At 34.9% G+C, this 22,227-nt stretch overlaps 6 protein-coding genes, 1 long non-coding RNA gene, 1 other non-coding gene and 1 pseudogene across 8 annotated transcripts; 4 read left to right on the top strand and 5 right to left on the bottom strand.

Annotated features, from left to right (window-relative positions):
- Window positions 1-4,846: 4,846 nt before the first annotated feature.
- BNAC05G05340D (uncharacterized protein MT0910) lies at window positions 4,847-5,767 on the bottom strand. The gene is made up of 3 exons (XM_013855175.3): window positions 5,600-5,767; window positions 5,297-5,462; window positions 4,847-5,184 (listed from the first exon to the last, which is right to left on the bottom strand). The coding sequence occupies exons 1-3, from the start codon at window positions 5,764-5,766 to the stop codon at window positions 5,062-5,064; spliced, it is 456 nt and encodes a 151-aa protein (XP_013710629.2). The 5' UTR covers window position 5,767; the 3' UTR covers window positions 4,847-5,061.
- Window positions 5,768-6,128: 361 nt separating this feature from the next.
- LOC106411918 (histone H4) lies at window positions 6,129-6,683 on the top strand. The gene has a single exon (XM_013852778.3). The coding sequence runs from the start codon at window positions 6,201-6,203 to the stop codon at window positions 6,510-6,512; it is 312 nt and encodes a 103-aa protein (XP_013708232.1). The 5' UTR covers window positions 6,129-6,200; the 3' UTR covers window positions 6,513-6,683.
- Window positions 6,684-7,421: 738 nt separating this feature from the next.
- On the bottom strand, window positions 7,422-10,478 carry LOC106413558 (annotated as a pseudogene).
- On the bottom strand, window positions 8,069-9,801 carry LOC125587424 (calcium-transporting ATPase 4, endoplasmic reticulum-type-like). Its single transcript, XM_048757878.1, has one exon. The coding sequence runs from the start codon at window positions 8,810-8,812 to the stop codon at window positions 8,099-8,101; it is 714 nt and encodes a 237-aa protein (XP_048613835.1). The 5' UTR covers window positions 8,813-9,801; the 3' UTR covers window positions 8,069-8,098.
- A 242-nt stretch (window positions 10,479-10,720) lies between the features above and the next one.
- LOC106413557 lies at window positions 10,721-11,715 on the bottom strand. The gene has a single exon (XM_013854316.3). The coding sequence runs from the start codon at window positions 11,202-11,204 to the stop codon at window positions 10,848-10,850; it is 357 nt and encodes a 118-aa protein (XP_013709770.1). The 5' UTR covers window positions 11,205-11,715; the 3' UTR covers window positions 10,721-10,847.
- Window positions 11,716-11,960: 245 nt separating this feature from the next.
- LOC106411630 (40S ribosomal protein S15a-like) lies at window positions 11,961-13,095 on the top strand. Its single transcript, XM_013852422.3, has 4 exons — window positions 11,961-12,054; window positions 12,251-12,422; window positions 12,524-12,684; window positions 12,821-13,095. The coding sequence occupies exons 2-4, from the start codon at window positions 12,290-12,292 to the stop codon at window positions 12,917-12,919; spliced, it is 393 nt and encodes a 130-aa protein (XP_013707876.1). The 5' UTR covers window positions 11,961-12,054; window positions 12,251-12,289; the 3' UTR covers window positions 12,920-13,095.
- Window positions 13,096-13,254: 159 nt separating this feature from the next.
- On the bottom strand, window positions 13,255-13,980 carry LOC106411631. Its single transcript, XR_001282411.3, has 2 exons — window positions 13,530-13,980; window positions 13,255-13,418 (listed from the first exon to the last, which is right to left on the bottom strand). It is a non-coding gene; the product is annotated as an uncharacterized LOC106411631 (long non-coding RNA).
- A 516-nt stretch (window positions 13,981-14,496) lies between these two features.
- TRNAH-GUG lies at window positions 14,497-14,568 on the top strand. The gene has a single exon. It is a non-coding gene; the product is annotated as a tRNA-His (tRNA).
- Window positions 14,569-15,421: 853 nt separating this feature from the next.
- Window positions 15,422-17,092, top strand: LOC106416021 (glutelin type-B 5). The gene is made up of 3 exons (XM_013856845.3): window positions 15,422-15,710; window positions 15,936-16,656; window positions 16,742-17,092. Exons 1-3 carry the CDS (start codon window positions 15,515-15,517, stop codon window positions 16,893-16,895), a joined length of 1,071 nt encoding a protein of 356 aa, XP_013712299.1. The 5' UTR covers window positions 15,422-15,514; the 3' UTR covers window positions 16,896-17,092.
- The last annotated feature ends 5,135 nt before the right edge of the window (window positions 17,093-22,227 follow it).

Raw genomic sequence — 22,227 nt, forward strand, 5'->3', positions numbered from 1 at the left:
AATAATAAAATAGTTTTTATAAATAAAAAAATGTTTTATAAATACAAAATTAGTTTTAATAAATATAAATATTTTTATAAATATGAAATCATCTTTTTATAAATACAAAATAGTTTTTATAAATACAAAAAATAATAAAATAGTGTTTATAAATAAAAAAAATGTTTTATAAATACAGAATTAGTTTTAATAAATATAAATATTTTTATAGATATGAAATCATCTTTTTATAAATACAAAATAGTATTTATAAATACAAAAAATAATAAAATAGTGTTTATAAATCAAAAAATGTTTTATAAATACAAAATTAATTTTAAAATATGAAATCATCTTTTATAAATCCAAAAAACGAATTTATATACAAAGAACGTTTTGTATATTTAAAAATAGTTTTTATAAATACAAAAATAAAAAAATAGTGTTTATAAATCAAAAAAATGTTTTATAAATACAAAATTAGTTTTAATAAATATAAATATTTTTATAAATATGAAATCATCTTTTATAAATCCAAAAATCGAATTTATATACAAAAACGTTTTGTAAAATCGAATTTATATAAACGTTTTGTAAATACAAAAATAATAAACAATTTATAAAAAAAGTTCTAAATCAATTCAACACAACCAAATCACAATTCTAAACCTATTACACAACAAATCACAATCCTACCCAATCACCCTAACAAAAATCTATCAAAAAACTTCTAAAATCATCAAATCTACTTAAAAACCTAACAAATAGGACCTAAGAGAGTGGGATAAGGTCCTTACATGATTTGTAAAGGAATGGAAAGGATTCCCCGGAGAGATCGTCGCGAGAGAAGGTGGAGAACGCCGGAAGGAGAGAGAGATCGTCGGAGAGGAAAAAGAGAGAAATGGGGAAGAAGATGCGGTTCGAGTTTATAAAACCTTGGGTCTGACGGATATTTTCCGTCGGAATTCCCTCAGTATTTTCAATTTAAATTTTCGCGAAATATTTGGCGGCTTGTTTGCCCGGTTAAATGAAAATATTCCGAGGAAATTCCGACGGCCACTTAAATATCCGTCGGAATTTCCTCGGAATATTTTCATTAATTCGAGGAAAAAGAATATCATGTGCATGTATTTCTATTAATTTATATTGTTCCTCGGAATTTCCTCGGAATATTTCGAGAAAATACCGAGGAACTAGTGTTTGGGGTTTCAAAACATCAATTTTTTTTGCCGTATTTCATTTCTTATACAATTGTAATGCATACCATTGAAGATTCTTTGTATAGATGAGCATAAACCATGAAATAACAAATTTCAAAACGAATTGTAAGTATTCCCTTTACCGTTCATTAAAGTGTATAAGTGTTTCTCTTATGTTGTGGGGATTTCGTTCATACAATCGGAAAAGTGTTTATTATAGGGTAATGAACAAATTTTTGACTTCATAATGAACGTAAGACACTTAATAAGGGTTATATAGGTGTTATTCAAACCGCAAAACGTTGTTTTCGGTTTAAAAACCCTATTTCCTCGGAATTTTCTCGGAATATTCCGAGGGAATTCCGAGGAAACCCTTTTCTTCCTCAGAATTCCGTCGAAATATTCCGAGGAACTAGTGTTTGGGGTTTCAAAACGTCAATTTTTTTTAAACGGATCGATCGATGTATTTATGTCCAAAAACGCATCGATCGATGTATTTTTGTCCAAAAACGCATCGATCGATCACTAAGATGAACCAAAGCGTAACAATGTGATCGATCGATGAGATTATCCCATCGATCGATCAAGGATATCAAGTGTTCCTCAGAATTTCCTCGGAATATTCCGAGGAAATTCTGAGGAACTAGTGTTTGGGGTTTCAAAATCTCGAATGTTTTTTTATAAACGGATCGATCGATGTATTTATGTCCAAAAACGCATCGATCGATCACTAAGATGGACCAAAGCGTAACAATGTGATCGATCGATGAGATTATCCCATCGATCGATCAAGGATATCAAGTGTCCGAGGAAATTCTGAGGAACTAGTGTTTGGGGTTTCAAAATCTCGAATGTTTTTTATAAACGGATCGATCGATGTATTTATGTCCAAAAACGCATCGATCGATCACTATGATGGACCAAAGCGTAACAATGTGATCGATCGATGGGTATATGTCCAAAAACGCATCGATCGATCACTAGTTCGTTGGAATTTCCTCGGAATATTCCGACGGATTGATGTTTCCTCGGAATTCCGTCGGTATATTCCGAGGAAATTCCGAGGATTTCATTTTCCGTCGGAATGTCCGTCAGAATACCGATGTTTTCTTGTAGTGATTACATTAGTGCATAGCCTACATTACACGTGGTTATCAATTCAAAGGTTGCTAATAGGCTGAAATATTTTCTAGTTTTTTATGTCAACATTTTGTTAAATTGTTAAATAAGCTGCTATAAAATAGACATCACAAAGTTTAGTTTACAAAAAAAGATGTATATAAATTTACAAAACCAGTAACAGGTGAAGAAAAAATAAAGGAAAGATAAGGAAAAAATAAAGAAAAAATAGAAAAAAATAAATAAATCTCGATGTAAAGAGAATAATAACATGTGTATAAATCTAGGTTTGTACACCTGTTATTATTTGAGAAGTGAATTTGTTTACTTGTCGTTTTTTCCATGATTTTAGCTAATTTACTTATTTGTCATTTTTTCATGATTTTAAGATAAATTATTAGTTTAATTAATATTATATATATATATATATATATTTATTTATCATGATATTTAAGATGATTAATAAACATTAACCTTTTCTACTAATATATATACTATTATTAAAAATATATATTTTAATATATAATTATCATGATATTTAGGACATTTAATTAATAAATATATACTAACAATTGATATTAACAGTATTTACCGATAATATCATCATTATTTTTATCTTATGTTTAGTTTTTGATTATTATTTTTGTCATCATTTAGTTTTTAATTTTAATGACTAATATTATAGTTAGCTTTTCTGATTTTTATTGGAAATATTGATCAAATACAGATTATTATAAACTTTATATATAAGTATACTACTATATATGCATTAATTTGTTTTTTTGTTTATTGCTTAATATACTGAACCATATCCATATACTATTTAAAAAAATAATAACATTCATTCGGTTTATTGGGTAATACCAAATCCAAACTATCTTCTCTATCTCGGTTTGGTTGAGTTTTAAATGGTTTGGTTTTATCAGATTGAATACTCTTAAACGATTATTATTTTGTTGATGTTTTATATTTTTGATTTTTATAATCTTTTTTGTGCCACATGATTTCTTTTCAGTCCAAATACAATATGTGTCCAGTTTCGAATACAAATTTTCTAATTTAATTATTACTATAAAAAAGATTTTGATCCAAATCTACATCATATAAAATACTATGAAAAAACGTAATTTAATACATTGATTATCAATATAAATTCAATGTGAATATTGATTATTTATAATTATTAGTAATTTAAAATTTGTATCTAATTTAATTATTATTTTTTTATAAAAATAAACATTAGAATTAAAATTGTTAGGTATATAGATATATTAATCTGCGCTAGGTGCGAAACATTAACTAGTATTTATAACTAGTATTTATGTGTATATTAAATGAGAAAAAGTAGCAATTTCTATATATTAGTTTTTTACTGGTTTCACCGATGATCAAAACCAACCCAAATATATATATATATAAATTTCAAAGAACAATTGTATAAATCTCGGATCCATGTTGAGAAAGGGTGAAATTGTTATACCATATACAAATAATTTGTTGACTCACCCCATGCATGTCGGTTGTTTCATCGTATTTATGACGGTCGTTGAGATGATTTTTCAAAGTTCCATGATTATTGATGCTAGTGGTCTGCTTACATTAGTCAAAAGGCATGTGTTACTGAGCTATGGATATTGTGTACCCAACCACCCATTCCTTTTTGTTTCCCTTACGAGAGAGGAGTAACCGAGTACTGTTAAAGTATTTCATCATCCCCCACAGGCCCTGGTTTTCGTTCGGCTGTATTCTTTTAGATTTTTCCTTTTCTTTGTCACATGTTTTAATTGTTTTCATTAACAACTTCTTTAACAGGCAAGCAAGACCAGCAAGAAAGAGAAATAGTGATAATAAACAAGAATTAATTTGTGACAAAAAAAAACAAGAATTAATTTTTCTATTCACATTTTACACTAAGTGGGAAAATTCAACTTTCTGCCCGAGATTAGTAGTATATGTTTTGGTTTAAGATTTGTTCGATCGAAAATTGTATGTTCTTTCGTGTTAGAAATTTAAACCCTATAAAACTGATTTTTGTATGTTTAATAGATGCATCTAACAATTTCTAAAATGTTTAGCAAAGTGGGATTCCAGTTTTATATATAGGATCCCTTTCTCCTGGTCCCGGGTGATTACAATATTATTTGTAGCGGATAACTGCGTCTCATCTTGATTTTGGTTTCAAAGACCAAATACGCATTGCATTATTGGCTTAGCTTTCACTATGACAGGTGGCCAATCAGGCAATCACACTTTTATGCAAAGAGAGGTATTCACAAACATATAAAGACTATGCAAAGGACAAAAAGAAAAAGTTTTAAAGTACTTTATTGCCTTTTTTTTGTTTGTTATATTGTTGAGCTGTGGAACAACTGGAAGATTAAGAATATGTGACGCATAGACGCACAGTTTAGTTTTATCCGTTGATAATGTTAACCTCTAGACAGTTATAACTTCCATTAACTTGCTGATTCATAGAGGTCAATTGTTTCATATACTTGGTGAAACGATTTTTTAAAAAAGAAAAAGAAACGATAAGGGACAAAAAAAAATGAGAAACGATAAATAAAAGTACCAAAATGAGACTGGTAGGTGTAGACACCAGAGTACATTGTAAAGCCTTTTTATCTTCAACTGTTGATTTTAGATGGAGTATCCATAACCCACAAAAAAGAAGAAGCTGAATACCGTAGCTAGTATCTTGTATTATTTTTTATGCATAAATATGGTTAATGATCATGTTCCGTGATTAGTATTTTTATGGTGTTCACTTAACGTGGCTTCCGATGCGTACAACGATGCCATCAATGTCTCGAACGTATCCAACCTTTTGGCCCCATTCCTTGTCCTCCGGCTCGCTCACTGCCACCGCACCATTCTCCACAGCCCTCTACACAATGCGTCATCTCACTCATATCAACACAAATTAAAGATGTCGTCGGTCATAAACATAATATATATAGACATGGAGACGAGTATAAAAAAAAGTATAATGGAGTAACCTTGAAGGCCGCGTCAACATCATGGTAGCAGAAGCAGACTTCGAGGGGTGCTCTCTCACGGTCTGAACGCGTAGACGACTGAACTTTACCGGTTAGGTCATCGGTCTCATGCTGGTGAAGCGGTGTGAATGCTATCGTTGTTTGCCCGCTCTCTAGCTCCCCCCACCTGTATATGTATCAACTTATTCCCATCATAAGCCAGAAGCAAGATTATATATACTATAAGAGATATCAAGGCTGTAACCATATATATATACACATATAGATTTGTAAAAGAAATCTAAAAGAATAGAATATACAAACCTGTGAGACTCGTCAAGACGACGAACGTTGTAACCAAAGGCTCTCGAGTAGAATTCTACGGATTTCGCGACGTCCCTAACGTAAACAACCGTGTAAGCATACGCTGGTTTTATGATATTCGACGCCATTTCTTTTTCAATCCTTGCGATTCTCCTCCGACTCATCATCAAAGCCTTCAAGGTCTATTACAAATAAGATCTCTCTTTACGGCTAGCTCAACACGTGGACGATTACGTGTCTATGCTCTTTGCGGACTGCCACGCGAGCATTTGTCAATTTATAGTTGGGCCTATGATTACAAATGGGCTTTTAGCTTTAATCTTGGCGGATGTGACGTGGCTTTTTCGTTTTGTCAAATCCTAACTTAAACTAAGGAAGCAATCCACCACCGTCGATTTTTTTATAATCGACGTTTTATATTTGTTACAAAGCTTTCACGCGGATCGCAATCTGTTACCATTGAAAGAAGATTGAATCGAACGGCTCACAATTTGTTTCCTCTTTATATATATATATATATGTCAGTCTCCCTTTTATTTCTTCACCATCAAAGCTGCAAGCGAATTTAATTTTTCCTTTTTCTTAAATACTTTGTGAGGAGATGTCAGGAAGAGGGAAAGGGGGGAAAGGATTGGGAAAGGGAGGAGCCAAGAGGCACAGGAAGGTGCTTAGGGATAACATCCAAGGTATCACCAAGCCTGCCATTCGTCGTCTTGCTCGTCGAGGTGGCGTCAAGCGTATTAGCGGTTTGATCTACGAGGAGACCAGAGGAGTCCTCAAGATCTTCCTCGAGAATGTCATCCGCGACGCTGTCACCTACACCGAGCACGCGAGGAGGAAGACTGTTACTGCTATGGATGTGGTTTATGCTTTGAAGAGGCAAGGACGCACTCTCTACGGTTTCGGCGGTTAAATCGACGGAAATGAGATTAGGGTTTCGAAAGTTTGGGGATCTGAATTTGGGATTTTTTTTTTTTGGTTTCTGATTATCCGAAGTAAATCCACGACTGTTGTATCGTTTTCTGCTGTGTTGTTAGCCAATATTATGTTGAATTAATCTTAATCAAAAGTTGTGCTGTGATAATCCTCCATCTTCAAAGAAATTTTATGTTATAAAGATTACACACAGTAAAAAAAAACAAAACGTCGAATAAAGAAAAAATAAGTAAAGAAACAAAACATTGAGGGTTGGTTGAAACATTCATCTCTATTTCGGATTCAGTTTTGGAACAAGTTATAACATTTTTTTATCTAACCAAAAAATGATCATTTAGAAAAATAAAAATAAGCAACCAGGCTGAGTCAAGAAACAAGGTGAATTGTAAGCTAGTTTCTAGTAATAATGCTTTACTTTAATTCTTCTTACTCAGTACTTTGTTTAGCATATCTCCAACTCCACTCTATCTTCCCTTCTAAAATAGAGTTTAGAGTAAAAATGTTTAAATGATATATTGTTTTCTACTCTATAATAGTGTAAATCAATTTTTACTCTATATAGAGAATATTTTTTTTATTTTTTGTTCATCGCTCTATTTTTCACTCTAAAATAGAGCACCATTGGAACAACGTCCACCTCTATTAGGAAGTTGCTCTGTTTTAGAGAAAAAACAGAGTAAACCAGCTGTGAAAGGAGAAACTTTGAAGCCTTCCCATGAAGAGCACTGTCCCCAATGAGATAGCTGTGAGTAGCTCACTAAGCTATGACCGTCTTGGCTCAAGTCTATGCCCATGAAGCTATTGTGTGTGTGTACCATTTGATGAATACCCCCACCGTTGCTACTCCCACATACATACCAATCACTTGTACGTAGGTTATTCATTATCAGTTAGAAAAAGGCCCAGAAGATGAACAAGTGAGAGAGAAAAGGTCATTGCATACCATATATCGGAAGAGGATCGAGGGAGTGATAAGCGAATCATCGCGCTTCTACGACGAGGCTTTTTCATAATATCCTTGTCAGGGGGATTGATTCCCAAAATCATAGCTGGAGGACCGTCTGTTACGAGATTCACCCACAGAAGCTGAACTGGGATCATGCCTTCTGGGATTCCAAGAGCAGCTGTCAAAAATATTGATGCAACCTCACCGATGTTGGAAGAGATCATGTACCTTTTTTATTCACCATAGTCAGATTAATTTGATCAATATATGTTGATATATATATACATAAAATGAACAATGAAGACTCACCTGATGAAAGCCTTCATGTTGTTAGAGATGGACATGCCTTCACCAACAGCTGCAACGATAGTGCTGAAATTATCATCTGCTAACACCATGTCCGATGCCTCCTTTGCAACCTGCACACATAACCCCATAGCTGATACAACCATAATCATCCCGTTGTTGCACACAAGAGAGAAGAGAGTAAATACCTCTATGCCGGCAATGCCCATATCCACACCTATATCAGCCAACTTCAGTGCAGGAGCATCATTGACTCCATCTCCAGTCATGGCAATCACTTCCCCGTCTTCTTTGAATAGCCTCCAAATCCCTTATTTGTGCTTTGGTTCAGCTCTCGAGAACAAGAGCCCTCCAGTTTGTCTCAGATGATTTTTCTGATCTTTAACATCCATAAATTCTTTTCCAGTCAAGCTTCTTGAAGAGATATCTTCGCCTGCTTCAAATACTCCAATTTCACGGCAGATTGATTCCGCGGTGCTCTTGTTGTCTTCGGTAATGACCATGACTCGGATACCTGCTGTTCTGTAGTCTGCAATGGCTTGACGCAGCTCCTTCCTCAGAGGATCCTTCAAACATTGAAAAGGTAGAGAAGTTAGACTGGATTCGATAGAAGACTGGATTCGATAGAAGAAGAACCAATATATATAATGGTGACGGCAACTCACTCTTAAACCAACAAATCCAACAAATGTTAGATTGGACTCAATAGAAGAATAATTGGATGGGTTGAGAAGTTGCTGGTGAGCTGGATGGTCTTCGCTGCCATCATAAGTAGCAAAATCTGATGGAACATCCGAGTACGCAAATCCGAGACATCTTAATGCACCCATGGACATATCATGCAGGTTTTGTAAAATAAGATCCCTTAAGTATTGGTCAAGTTCTAGAATGGAACCATCAAGTAGCTGAATATTTGTACTCCTTTCCAATACATTTTCCACGGCACCCTGCAAAATTTCATAATATGGTCCCTTAAGTACTAAAGAAAACAGAGAACAAATGCTTTTCCAACTAATAACAGGCATTCATGCGAACAAAAGCACAAGCCACATAATCATAGATTAAAAAAAATGACTATCCAAAATAATATGCTAAATGAAGAAAAACAGACCTTGACAAGTAGCAGTTTCCTTCGTGAGCTGGAATCAACCATAACTCCCATTGATTTCCGGTCCCGGTCGAACTCAAGAGTGGCAAGTTGTTGCTCTAGTTCACTCCATAGTCGACAACAACCTTAATAATGTTATGGAAGGTACAATACAAAGGTTTATTACATCTCTAAAACTGTGGAAACATGAGAAACATATATAATTAAGAACACATATGTAAGACATCGCCATCAGCCAAAGTCGAGGCTTTAGTGGATCCTTCGGAAAATCCCATTTTCTCAACCAAAACCTGTTCAAGGAAACAAACACCAATATTTAGTTAAAAACAAAAGTTGCAAGACAGTGTAGTAGACCGCTTACCATTAAATAGGGATGTCAAAAGGGCGTGTTGTCCATGGGTAATCCATGTCCAAATCAATATGGACATGCCCATATTTGACAGTAATTTTGTTTTGTGTCAATGGGCGAGGCCCAAATATACCCATACCCAAATGGACAAAACCAGATAGAGATTTCCCGCCAAAACCGTAAAATCGAGTTTTTCCGTCAAAACCGTAAAATCGAGTTTTTCCGTCAAAACCGTAAAATCGAGTTTTTCCGTCAAAACCGTAAAATCGAGATTTTCCGCCAAAACCGTAAAATCGAGATTTTCCTCCAAAACCGTAAATTGAGATTTTCGGCCAAAACCGTAAATTGAGGTTTCCCACCAAAATCGTATATATGCTTTTGAATTCTACAAAAACTAATGAAATATTAAATATGAATTTTTGTATGTTCACACTGATTTTTAATTGGACTCCGCGGAAAACCCATTTGGAATGATCCATTTTGGACTTGGTACAATTTGGGCTTAAAAAAATAATGTCCAATAAAATGTTTTGCCCATTTGAAAATGCCCATTGGACATGGACATCCCATTTGACATCTCTATCCACATGCTTAGTGGTCTTACTAACCGCCTCGCTCTCTCCTGTCAGAGATCCGTGCTCGACTCTCAGCGTGGAACTAATCAATGCCATCACAAGCATATCAGCGGGGACCTTATCACCAACCCTGAGGTCCACAATATCCCCAGGAACAAGCTCCTTAGCAGGCAAACTAGAAACTTTATTCCCATAGCGCATAACGGTCGCTTGCTGAGACTGAATCTCTTTCAAATCTTCCAACGCCTTCTCGGCATTAGTCTCTTGCCAGATCCCAACAATGGCATTAACAATCAAGATCAAGAAAATCACAAGCGGCTCAACAAACGCAGTGATCCCCATCTCGCCTCCTTCCTCCCCATCAACGAAGGCTAACACAAAGGAGATAACGGCAGCCGCCAAGAGAATACAAACCAACGTGTCATTGAACTGCTCCAATATCAACTTGAAAATAGAAGTGCCCTCAGGCTTCTCTAGCTCGTTCAACCCGTAGAGCTGATGACGCTTCAACACATTTTCAGTAGTTAAGCCTCTCTCGCGACTAACTCCGAAATTCTCTTCGCATTCGCCAACGGTTTTAGCCCAAGCAGGAAATGTATTTGACTTTACGGATGTAGAAAGCTTTCTTTTTTCCCGAGATCTTCCGATCCTTTCCCCATGAATCTGCAGCAGAGATAACAGATTCGTCGATAATCTCCGGGAGAATCGCCAAAGCTTTTGTTTCAACTACAACTATAGAATATATATATAAAAATAAAATAAAACTAAAGTATTGAGAAGGAGTTACTGTAATTAAAGACCATTTTGTGCATATTTCATTACTGTATGCTCTTTTTTAGTCGTGAATAGCATGACAGATAAAAGAATGTCAAATATTCTACGACTCAACTAAAGGAATCAACGTATATTGTCTGAATTGGAGAAAAAAATGGTGAACGTATGTAGTTTTGCGTTGCGTTTATTCTATATGCAATTTTTAAGACCAAAAATTATTAATTACAAAAAAAAATATATATTAATTATAAATTTCATACATCATCCATATCCTCTGTTCCAAAACACGATCGGATCAAACAAGCCGACGCCGTCACCATAACCGCTGCGAAAATAGGAGGCATAAACAAATCGAAACGCGATCTCTTCACCATGTGAGACGGCACGCACACACTCTCCCCCGGAAAATCCATGGGAATCTTCACGAACCCATCTCCTCGACCGCACGAAGACGACACCGTAGACACAAACGCCAATTCGGGAGCGAAAGAAGCCACGGCTACAGTGACCATGAGGAGCACTGTCCACGTTGTAGCCTGAACGATGACAGGCCAACGCGCCGAGACTCTCCTAAGAATCGGCTCCATTAGCGACGGAATACGGTGATACATTCCGACGATCAGGTCTCAAAAGGATTTGCTTCTTGCGCTCTCCTCTTTGATGATATATTCCTGTTCTTCTTGCACGTTTAGTTTAAAGTTTAAACTAACTGCACTTCTTGTCTTAAAAAAACATTTTAGTTCTTGAATTACGTGCTTGCCCATTCTCTTTGAACTCTTCTCTTATTTCACCCTTCCTTTGCGGGTCTTCCTCTTCCTTCCCTTTCAGACTCCCACGTTTTCTGTCTATCTCAACAGCAACATTGTTTTGTCTTTTTTAAAATAAAAAATATCGGCAGGTTGTGTTTTTTATTTGGACATACAACAACTTTCAGACATACTATTTTTAAACAACTGTAATCTGTAGTTAATTATGCTCTTTCCTCCATAATTCATATATCATATATGTAATGATCGGCATTTGCCTTATTATGATCGGGAGAAATATGAATATGATGTTGCTGTTAATTAGGTGGGTTCACCTAAATCTGATGTTTATGCCCAGACTGTGACAAGATAATTACGATATGAGAAATTAGCAGGACCAGACAGGACTCTGCTCGTTTTGGGAATGATATAAAGCAATAGGAGTGGGGAAAAAACGGGCTCGTAACAAATATAAAGTCCATATTCAAAAAACACATTACAGAACCCACAAACGCAGTAACGGATATAATAACACAACGACTGTGTTGAAGAAGCCCACTGGGCCTAAAAGAAAGCTCAAAACGCAGCGCATTAACGTTCTTAATTTGTTTTTTTCTTTTCCTTTTCCGCATGCTCTAGCATATAAAAAGTCGACAAAACCCTAGCTCTCCTTCTCTCCTCCGTCACTGCCTCTCGAGCTAACACCAACCTAAAGGTACGACGACAGTCTCGACTCTCTTAGCTCCCGCATCAAAAGTTTTTCGGCATATTCTTGTCTGAAGATTCTAGTGTTGCTGGTTAGCTTTACATAGGCGAACTTAGGCATAACTTGTTATTAGACTTAATATCAATCCTGCTTTGACTTTTGTTGCTTAACAGAGAGCTGTTGTGTTGTTGTCGGTGTGATTTAGTTATTTAGCAGAGGCTTTGAGTCTTTTTTTGGGAGAAAAATGGTGAGAATCAGTGTGCTCAACGATGCTCTCAAGAGCATGTTCAATGCCGAGAAGCGTGGCAAGAGGCAGGTCATGATCAGGCCTTCTTCCAAAGTCATCATCAAGTTCCTCATCGTCATGCAGAAGCACGGTATGCTTTTTTTTCCACACCATTTTTAATTTAGTATACATTCAGTCCCAAGTATGCTCGAGTGTTTCGTACGTTCCTTAGGTTAATTCACTCAAATGCAGGTTACATAGGTGAGTTTGAGTATGTTGATGACCACCGATCCGGCAAAATCGTTGTCGAATTGAACGGGAGGTTGAACAAGTGTGGCGTTATCAGCCCACGTTTTGATGTTGGTGTCAAGGAGATTGAAGGTTGGACTGCCCGTCTGCTTCCTTCCAGACAGGTTCGGTCTTCTTATACTTTTTTTCTTTGCTACCATGGCATCTAAAAAATAGAGAATCTCTTTGTATAACTTGTCTCAAGATTTGAAGAGTCTTCTTGAATGGTATGAATTGATTGAAACGTACTGAAATGTGCAGTTTGGGTACATTGTGCTGACTACTTCCGCTGGCATTATGGACCATGAAGAAGCGAGGAGAAAGAATGTTGGAGGCAAGGTTCTTGGCTTCTTCTATTGAAAAGCTTTATGGGGAAAGAGACTTCTTCATTCTGTTTTTTTTTTTTTTAAACTTTTGTCATCCATTTTCTTTGAGACTTCCTTCTCCCTTTTTGTTTCGAATTTCGTGGTAACTATGTTGGATAGTTCTTAAACTACATTTTTCTTTTGGTCTCAAGTTCTTGAGAGATTCATTCATCTTACCTAGAGTCTTTTAACAGACCATGCCTAAAAGCTACAATATGCAGACCGTAATACATAGTTTGGCAGGTTATCTGTAATCTCTCTGGTATTAATAATATACTTAATCATGAATGAGGTGAGTTATTGAACTCATTCGACTTACATGGGGGCAAGTAATCAAATATCCAAATGCATAAATTTTGTTAATCCGTTACATGAAGGAGCCTTTATATTTTAACTGAGGATGAAAAGGCCTGATACAAATATTGCGGAAAAACTAGATGTATATAATAGTTAGACAAGAGGTAACACATCACTGTAGTTCTCATCAATAAAACCTGGAAAAAAAAAAACTCTTCAAGAACAGCAAGAAACAAGAATCGACTGCCAAAGGTAACATGTTGCCCAATTTTCTAGTTCTATTTTTCTCCCATAAAATTTTATCACACCTTATTAGAAAATGGTCTACGGATCACTCTTCCCGTCTCCAGCCTTATCTCCGTCGCGCGTCTCATCTCATGTCCGGCGCCGGAAGCTCGCAGGTAGCTTCACTTATGTAGATACGCAAAGATAGAAGAGAGAGATGAAGGTTTGATGAGCACCATCCATTGATGGCCTTTACGACCTCAAAAGAGGAGCCAAATGAGAGAGACGTCTCTTTTAGTGTTTATAGACCATATAAAGTGGGACGTTGTAGAGGGTATCTTCGAAAGCATATGCTTCAAACCATTAACTTAGCTGACCTGAGACTCCATTATTATTACTTTTTCACTTTATGTTTTCTTGCTTGTTTTTAAGAAAAAATTAGATTTAGTATTGACGTGAGTAACATGGGCTGCTCGCCACGAAGGTAGAAAGAAAGTGAGGTCCTCTTTACCTCATTGTTTCTCATTGCACTACCTTCCCACTGTTCGATCTATCATTTTTACGAGGTTACCAAAACTGGAAAAAAAAAAAGACTGGTTCTGGAAAAAAAAAAGACTGGTTCACCTTTTTTATTTTGTTACTTAAATTTACTTTGGGAATTTAGGTTACGTTGGTAGGTTCTCCACCGAACACAATGTTCCCATTTACGAAAACTCCCTCAAATTGTTTTCTACAACCAATGAGCAAGTTGCTTTCCACTGTTATCTTGAATTCATATTTGCAAACTGTTATAATCCTTGCTGCTGATGGCAACACAAGTTTTGTTGGACAAGTCAATATATAATTTGATTTATTTTTTGTTATGTGAAGGCAACGCAAACCAATCCAAACTTTGGGTTTGCAAAACGCTTCTCAACGAATCTTACTGAAAACAGGTTCTAATATGTATTCAGACTGTACTAACTACTAAGGCACTTTTACGACATATGTGAAAATGGGATTTAGAGTTTTAGGAAGTTGATGTGTGTTGGTTACTATTGCTTCAACTGAGTGGCTGTAGTTTAGTGGTGAGAATTCCACGTTGTGGCCGTGGAGACCTGGGCTCGAATCCCAGCAGCCACATAGTTATAATTTTTATATTTTACTTAAATGGGCCTGTAATTGGTTTTCGGCTAAAAGTTACTGGCTCTTGTGGACCTAATATATCTTTTACTAGACGATTATTTCTTTCGGAGGGAGAGTGTAACTGACAGCCAGGAGGAATATGTAATTTTGACTTTTGATATAATACTTAACTAAATAATTAGATAAAAAAAAAGATTTTGCTGCCAGAAAATAATGGATTGTATCTTTAAATTTTGTTGCCAACGATTTTATCTTTAAACTGATCCGTCATGTTGCTCGTTGGGATTATAATAATTTTTTTTATTGTTTACTAAGTTGTTGCCAATTGTATTATTAGATAAATCCGTTAAATATATAGATAATATACAACCACGTCAGCAAATTATAGAATTATATCATCAATCAATTACTTCAAATAATCCCACGATAAAATTCCTTCATTTCACCCTTAACTTAATCCTATTCAAAGATAAGATAAAAACGTAAAAAGGGAAAACGTAATATTCATTACAAATATTAAGGGATTCGATCCAGTAAACACAGCAGTTTCAGTAGAATTATTTAATAGCATTAAATCTATTCAAATAAAATGAAGAACGTGATGGATTACATTAATTTAAAAGAAAAAAAAAACTGAATCATCAGCGAGAAAGCATCTTTATTCGGTAGAGTCAATATCGAAAATTACAAAATTATGGAAACAGATAATCATATAAGATCGTGACCATAAAGAAATGGATTAACATTCAGATCAAAACATTAAATACAAATACTTATCCCAAAGTATAAAAAATAATCTCTTTCGTAACGGATTAACCCCCCCCCCCCCCCCCCCCCCCCTTGTATATATATATACGTCACGTCTCATTCACTGCTCATATCAAAAACACTCTCTTTACCACTTTCTTCTTTACATCGCTGATCTTTGAGTTTCTCTTATACGATGGAGTTGGATCTTACACCGAAGTTGCCAAAGAAAGTGTACGGAGGAGATGGAGGATCGTACTTCGCGTGGTGCCCGGAGGACCTTCCGATGCTGAAAGAGGGTAACATTGGAGCAGCGAAGCTCGCTCTTGAGCAGCATGGTTTCGCTGTTCCTCGTTACTCTGACTCTCCCAAAGTCGCCTACGTCCTTCAAGGTTCGTCTTCCCTTCAAAAAGTTGTTGACTTTATCCTGATTGATTCATATCCTGCTCGGATCCATGCTTGATCTTTCTTGTTTCTTCCAAAGTTGTAAACTTTATGAATCTGATAGGATTGAAAAGTATGATCACGCAAAAAAGTTGTTATCTTTATGAATCTGATCACCTGACGTGTAAGTTATCGAAAGGTTGTGACTTTACGCTTGTTGACTCTGTTTTCAGGATCTGGAACGGCGGGGATTGTACTCCCTGAGAAGGAGGAGAAGGTGATTGCTATCAAAGAAGGAGACTCCATTGCTCTCCCCTTTGGTGTGGTGACATGGTGGTTTAATAGCCAGGAGACTGATCTTGTTATCCTCTTCCTTGGTGAGACCCACAAGGCTCACAAGAGAGGACAGTTCACTGACTTTTACCTCACCGGCTCTAACGGAATCTTCACCGGTTTCACCCCTGAGTTTGTCGGCAGAGCGTGGGATTTGGATGAGGGGACGGTCAAGAAGCTTGTTGGCTCTCAAACCGGTAAGGGCATTGTGAAGCTTGACGCTGGTTTCAAGATGCCGATGCCCAAGAGTGAGGATCGTGAAGGGTTTGTGTTGAATTGTTTGGAAGCTCCTCTTGATGTTGACATCAAGGACGGTGGGAGAGTTGTTGTCTTGAACACTAAGAATCTTCCTCTTGTTGGGGAGGTTGGGTTTGGTGCTGATCTTGTTAGGATCGATGCGCATTCAATGTGTTCGCCAGGCTTCTCTTGTGACTCGGCTCTTCAGGTGACTTACATTGTTGCCGGGAGTGGGAGAGTGCAGGTCGTTGGCGCTGATGGGAAGAGAGTTCTTGAGACTCACATCAAGGCTGGTTCTCTCTTTATTGTTCCGAGGTTCTTTGTGGTTTCGAAGATTGCTGATCCGGAGGGCATGTCTTGGTTCTCCATTGTGACTACTCCCGAGTAAGAATCCTATATGCCTTTTCTCTTGAGTCATTCAAATGAAAGAAACTAAAGTTGTGTGTGTGTGTGTGTGTGTTTGTTGTAGTCCGATCTTCACGCATTTGGCTGGGAGGACATCTGTTTGGAAGGCATTGTCTCCAGAGGTTCTGCAGGCGGCGTTTAAGGTTGATCCGGAGGTGGAGCAGTCTTTCCGTTCAAAGAGAACTTCGGACGCCATTTTCTTCCCTCCTTCCAACTGAAGAAGGCGAGGAGATGAGAACAAGAACCAGCTTTGTCGTTAATCGTTGCTTTTTTTCCTTTTTTTTTCTCTTTGCTTGTGATCCACGGAAGTACTTAGGGTTTCTTCTCTTGTGTTTTATCCTGGACCGGTTCTTGTTCTCTTTGTTGGTCTTTACGCTTTGTTATTGAAATAAAACACTATCTAAGGTTTTCTACATTTGAAAACTATTAACATTACTATTTTATAGATCTTTCTCGAATACATATTTTGACACGAAGCTGGCTTATGAGGCCGAACACAACACACAATTCACCAAGCGTTACCAAATATTTCCCCTGAACATTTTTTTTCTCTTTTCCAAATGTTCTGCGGCAGGGCTTCTTTTTTTCAGTTAAATCTTTCTTATAACTTAGATTTTCTAATTGCATCATAACGTAGTCTGGAAAGTAAACAAAAGAAAAGTATATGTTTATTTGGCCTAGAACTTGTTATCAGTTTGCATAATTCATTCATTATACGGTGTTATTGATCAAACCATGACACAATGAAGTATATATATATTTTTTTATCAAAATGAAATATATTATTACATACGATTTTGTGATGTTAACATTAACTCATTATTTTCATAAAGTAGTTGAAACTTCAACAAGAAAGAGGAGGTATACCACAAGCCGAGAAGGCTTTATGAGCATTTTTGGATTTAATATACTGACCATAACCTGGATCATTTACGTAACCACATAGACACGGCTCTTCTTTTTTCAGCATTGCGCAACACTCTGTTGACGGCTTACTTCCGGTTTTTACAGCTGGGCTGCATGGGCTAAGTTCTTTCGGATTGCATGACAGTACTTTCTCATCTTCCATGGCTGCATTGGTGAGAGCCAGAGACAACACAAGGACTATCAGAAATGCCATGCATATTGCTCCTGTGAACTTCATGTTCTATAACCTTATTGACTCTTTTCAAACTAGATCTAGTTAATTTCTTGAAAAATGTTTGCTTCATGATTCGAGGTGTTGATGGTCGAGTTATTAAATAGGTATTAGACTAGAGGGAAATCTGTTTTTTTAGAGCAAAAAAAAGGTAACTATGTCTCTTTAGACTAATCTATACTACTTTACGTCCTATTAGACTAATTTTTTCCAAAATGGCAGTAATGCCCTTAAAATTGTAATTTTTTTAAAAGATCTATATTGATCGATCCCGATCATTATTCAGAACAAAAAAAAACGCGAAATATATACTGATCGACCTGGTCCATTTCACTCGATCGGCGAAGGTCGATTTACACAGATCGACCGATCTGTAAGAATAGATCGATCGATCCCGTGCCGAGGAAAGAATCCCAAATCGATTGTTTTGGTTTTGTATGATTATATTCGGATTGATTCCCACTTGATTTGAACCGACCAAGCATGATTTCAACTCTTTAAACTCGATTTCTCTGGGATGCAAGTGAATATTCTCAAATATTCTCAAATATTTGAATTTCTAAAAATAGGAATTTGAATTTCTAAAAATAGGACACGCCTCTTCAAGAATGTTCCATCGACAACAACCAGTAGTACCCCTTTGAATTTGAATTTCTAAAAATAGGATATTTTTCTCTGGGATGAAAGTGAATATTCTCAAATCGATTTGTCGCTTTTTTGTTCCTTTTTTGGTTTTTTTTTAAATCGATTTTTTTTTAAAATATAAAAGTGAATATTTTCAAATATTTTGTTTCCATATTTTTAGGAACTGATTTCTTATCCGTAGAATACAACTAATATGTAGAAATCAGTTTCTACAGTTTTTTAGAATTATAGTAATGTTTAGAATTTGATTTCTACATATTTTAGATTTATAGTAAATCTGTAGAAGTCGGTTTCCACATGTTTTAGAATTAGATTAATGTGTAGATTTTGATTTCTAAGAATTTTAGAATGGTAGGTTAAGCGCGGAATGTGTATTCTACATATTTGTAGAATACTCCTATTTACGTAGATCACGTATTCTAAACATTGTAGATTTAACGAAAAAAGTAGATTTCGTTTTCTACTTCGTAGAATGTCATTTCTACTTTTTTTAGAACATAATCTGAAATTTATAATTTTAACTTTTTTATAATTGGAAAATATACCATTAAGTTCATATACGTATTTTAACAAATGTTACTATTTTTTCAAATTTTTTTTGTTTGTAAAACTATTTATTAAAATTATTTTCATAAATATTAAAGGGTATTATAGGAAAATATGACACAAAATATAGATTAGTTTTTTTATTGGTAACAAAGAATAGGCTAGCTTTTTATCCAAGTGTACTTTGTCATTTATAATTTAAATCTCGAAGCATTTATTTTGATAATTATAAGATATTGACATATGTATACAAGTATTTATATTATGTCACGCTTTGTTCCCTCTGTTTTCCCCTCTGTTTTTCCCTTTGCTTGTGAATTGTGATCCACGGAAGTATTCATAATCTAGGACTTTTAGGGTTTGCTTCTCTTTCTGTTTTTTTTTTTTTTAATCCTGGACTGGTTCTTGTTCTCTATGTTGGTTTTCAGGCTTTGTTATTGAAATAAAACATTTGAAAACATATTTTCATTATTTTGTAAGTCTTCTCGAATTATACCATTCTTTTAGATAAAGATGGATCAACGGTCCGAACACAAACACACAATTCCGGGCGTCTCTTAGTATTTATTTAGCTGTTTTAAATTAAATCTTAACATGTCTTTCTTATAACTTAGATAGTCTAATTGCATCTGTGCTTGTTTTTTTGACGAAAAAAGTATACGTACTTGTTATGAGTTAGCATAATTCATTATAAGGTTACTGAATCAAATACTATATTTGATTACTGAATCAGGTTAAACCAGAACATGAACAATATTATTACATACGATTTGATAATGTTAAAACATTATATAATTATTTTATAAATTTTTCGTAACTTCAACATTTAGGATAAGGTACACCACAAGTTGATAAGACCATGTGTGCATATTTGGATTTAACATACTGACCAAATCTTGGATCTTTTATGTAACCACATAGACACGATTGTTGTTTTTTCAGTACTCCGCAACATTCTGTTGTCGGTTTACTTCCAGTTTGAACTGCTGGGATGCATGGTTTAAGTTCTCCGGGGACGCATACCCCATTTGTCCCCTCTTCCACGACTGCATTGGTCCGAGCCAAAGACGAGACAAAAAGGATCACAAATGCTATGCATATTGCTCCTGTGAACTTCATGATTTTATAATCTTAGTGATTTCTTTCAAACTAGATCTAGTTATTTTTTTTGTTTTGAAAATGTTTGCGATGATGATATTGAGGTGTTAATGGTAAAGCTATTATATAGGTGGAGACTAGAGTAAAGTTTGCAACAATAAGCTGACTTTTTAGGTAGTGTATTTTGTCTTTTTAATTAAATCTTGAAGCATTTATTATGATAATTATAAGATATTGACATATGTATACAAGTATTCATATTATGTTACACTTTAGCAATCTATTAAAAGAAAACTACATAATTAAAAATATCCAAATTTGCAAGCAATTATATATATTAATTGATAATATTTAACTGAGGTGAAAGTGTAATGTAATAATCTATAATAAAACTAAAATCATCAATGCACATGTATATTAGATTTGAGCAATATATAAATCTGATCTGAAAATTAATTATTATCTTTGATGTACTTTAAAATATATTTTTTTGGGAAAAGTGAAACCAACCAAAGAAAAAGAATCTGTACTTATTATGATTTTGTTCACAATTAATGTCAATATTTTGTAAATATAAACTTTAATACTGTATATAGTTGGACGAGGACTCTTTTTATACTATAAAACAGAATTTAATTGATAATTTTGAGAGTGACATGTATCTTTAAAAAAAAATAAACAATTTTTATATCTTATTTTTGAAAAAAATATATTTTAAAATGAAATGAATACATCTGATTTTATTTCCCACTATCTCTAATCTCTATAACTGCTCAAATTCTCACTATCTCAACGATTTTATGAAACTACTTAAATAACCATAAGTTTTTACTCTTCGCAATAACCAACACTACTCTATTCTTTTTTCTTTCGACACTACTCTGCTCTACTATCCTAATAAAACACCAAATGTCTATAATTTTGAGGGTTCATTTGGTGAATCATTGTGTCAATTTCATTAATATTTAGGTTAATGGGAACATTGTGTAAGTATTGTCTACAGTTCTCTTATATTGAATTGTGATTAAATATTTATATATTAGTTTAACACTTTTTCGAAATTCACAGACAAAACCAATGAAGATTACGATGAATACTGTGAACACCATCAACATTTATTGGAGTCTATACATTGTTTTCGAACAGGTTTCTTTTTGTTGCTTATTTTGTTGGATCTGTAATCCATCTCAAGCAATTTTGTATATGAATCTCTTTGTATATTTACTTAATTTAATTTTTCAATTTTTTAACAGAAGGGGTCAAAGCTGTGAGTAGGAGAAGGAAATCAAAATTGTTGTTTGTGGTTTTGAGTAGAAGTTTATCAAAGGTAGAAAGAGCTTCCTCAGGGACTTCCTCGAATGATACAATTTTTAGATAAAAATGGGTCAACATGCCGAGCACAAACACACAATTCACAGCGTTACCAAATATTTCCCTTAACCTTTTTTTCTTTCCTTTTCTAAAACGGCCATGTGAACTCTGGGTCTGCGGCAGTGGCAGCTCATATGAGTTTTTTTTTTGTAAAGACTCATGGATTAGTTTTGTTATATAAAATTGAAAATTAGCATGTGTTTCTTATAACTTTGATTTCTAATTGCATCTTAAGTTGTTTGGAAAGTAAAACAAAAACAAAACGACGAAAAGTGTCTATAATTATTATGAGATTTAATTTCTTACTAGGTTAAGATTCGTGCCTTGCGCGGATGGAGTGATTATTACTTGGGTTCATATAAAATATTATGAATCTATTCAGTTGCATAATTGATAATTCCTTTTTGTCATAATCCCTTATATATTGTGTGTAATTTTGGAAAAAAAAGACCAACTGCATTATTATGATGTAACAAAAAAATGGCCAATTTGTACGTATAGCCACCTAAAATTTATGAATGATGTGCTACGAAAAGTATCAAATAATGATAAAAGCACGAAGCCATAACTTTATTGAATGATGTGATTTTAGGCTGCTGGTTTTTTTTTTGCTTAAGGTAGTTGTGAGACTTTTGAAATGGATATCTCTAAGGCCACCATTAACCGGGGTAAGCGCTTACCCGGTGCTTAACCTTTTAAAAAAAAAAAAAAAAATAGAAGCAGAGCGCTTAAACAAGCGCAGTAAGCGACGG

The sequence above is a fragment of the Brassica napus genome, chromosome C5, assembly GCF_020379485.1.
Source record: "Brassica napus cultivar Da-Ae chromosome C5, Da-Ae, whole genome shotgun sequence".
Lineage (NCBI taxonomy): Eukaryota > Viridiplantae > Streptophyta > Magnoliopsida > Brassicales > Brassicaceae > Brassica > Brassica napus.

What these genes read in the sequence shown, in the direction of transcription:
- BNAC05G05340D (XM_013855175.3), bottom strand. Translation starts at nt 5,766, where the DNA reads ATGATGAGTCGGAGGAGAATCGCAAGGATTGAAAAAGAAATGGCGTCG. An exon ending in CGTCTTGACGAGTCTCACAG is followed by an intron (nt 5,463 to 5,599) that starts GTTTGTATATTC and finishes ATACATATACAG; the next exon opens with GTGGGGGGAGCTAGAGAGCG. An exon ending in ATGTTGACGCGGCCTTCAAG is followed by an intron (nt 5,185 to 5,296) that starts GTTACTCCATTA and finishes CGCATTGTGTAG; the next exon opens with AGGGCTGTGGAGAATGGTGC.
- LOC106411918 (XM_013852778.3), top strand. Translation starts at nt 6,201, where the DNA reads ATGTCAGGAAGAGGGAAAGGGGGGAAAGGATTGGGAAAGGGAGGAGCC.
- LOC125587424 (XM_048757878.1), bottom strand. Translation starts at nt 8,812, where the DNA reads ATGCCTGTTATTAGTTGGAAAAGCATTTGTTCTCTGTTTTCTTTAGTA.
- LOC106413557 (XM_013854316.3), bottom strand. Translation starts at nt 11,204, where the DNA reads ATGTATCACCGTATTCCGTCGCTAATGGAGCCGATTCTTAGGAGAGTC.
- LOC106411630 (XM_013852422.3), top strand. Translation starts at nt 12,290, where the DNA reads ATGGTGAGAATCAGTGTGCTCAACGATGCTCTCAAGAGCATGTTCAAT. An exon ending in CATCGTCATGCAGAAGCACG is followed by an intron (nt 12,423 to 12,523) that starts GTATGCTTTTTT and finishes ACTCAAATGCAG; the next exon opens with GTTACATAGGTGAGTTTGAG. An exon ending in GTCTGCTTCCTTCCAGACAG is followed by an intron (nt 12,685 to 12,820) that starts GTTCGGTCTTCT and finishes TGAAATGTGCAG; the next exon opens with TTTGGGTACATTGTGCTGAC.
- LOC106416021 (XM_013856845.3), top strand. Translation starts at nt 15,515, where the DNA reads ATGGAGTTGGATCTTACACCGAAGTTGCCAAAGAAAGTGTACGGAGGA. An exon ending in AGTCGCCTACGTCCTTCAAG is followed by an intron (nt 15,711 to 15,935) that starts GTTCGTCTTCCC and finishes CTCTGTTTTCAG; the next exon opens with GATCTGGAACGGCGGGGATT. An exon ending in TCCATTGTGACTACTCCCGA is followed by an intron (nt 16,657 to 16,741) that starts GTAAGAATCCTA and finishes TGTTTGTTGTAG; the next exon opens with TCCGATCTTCACGCATTTGG.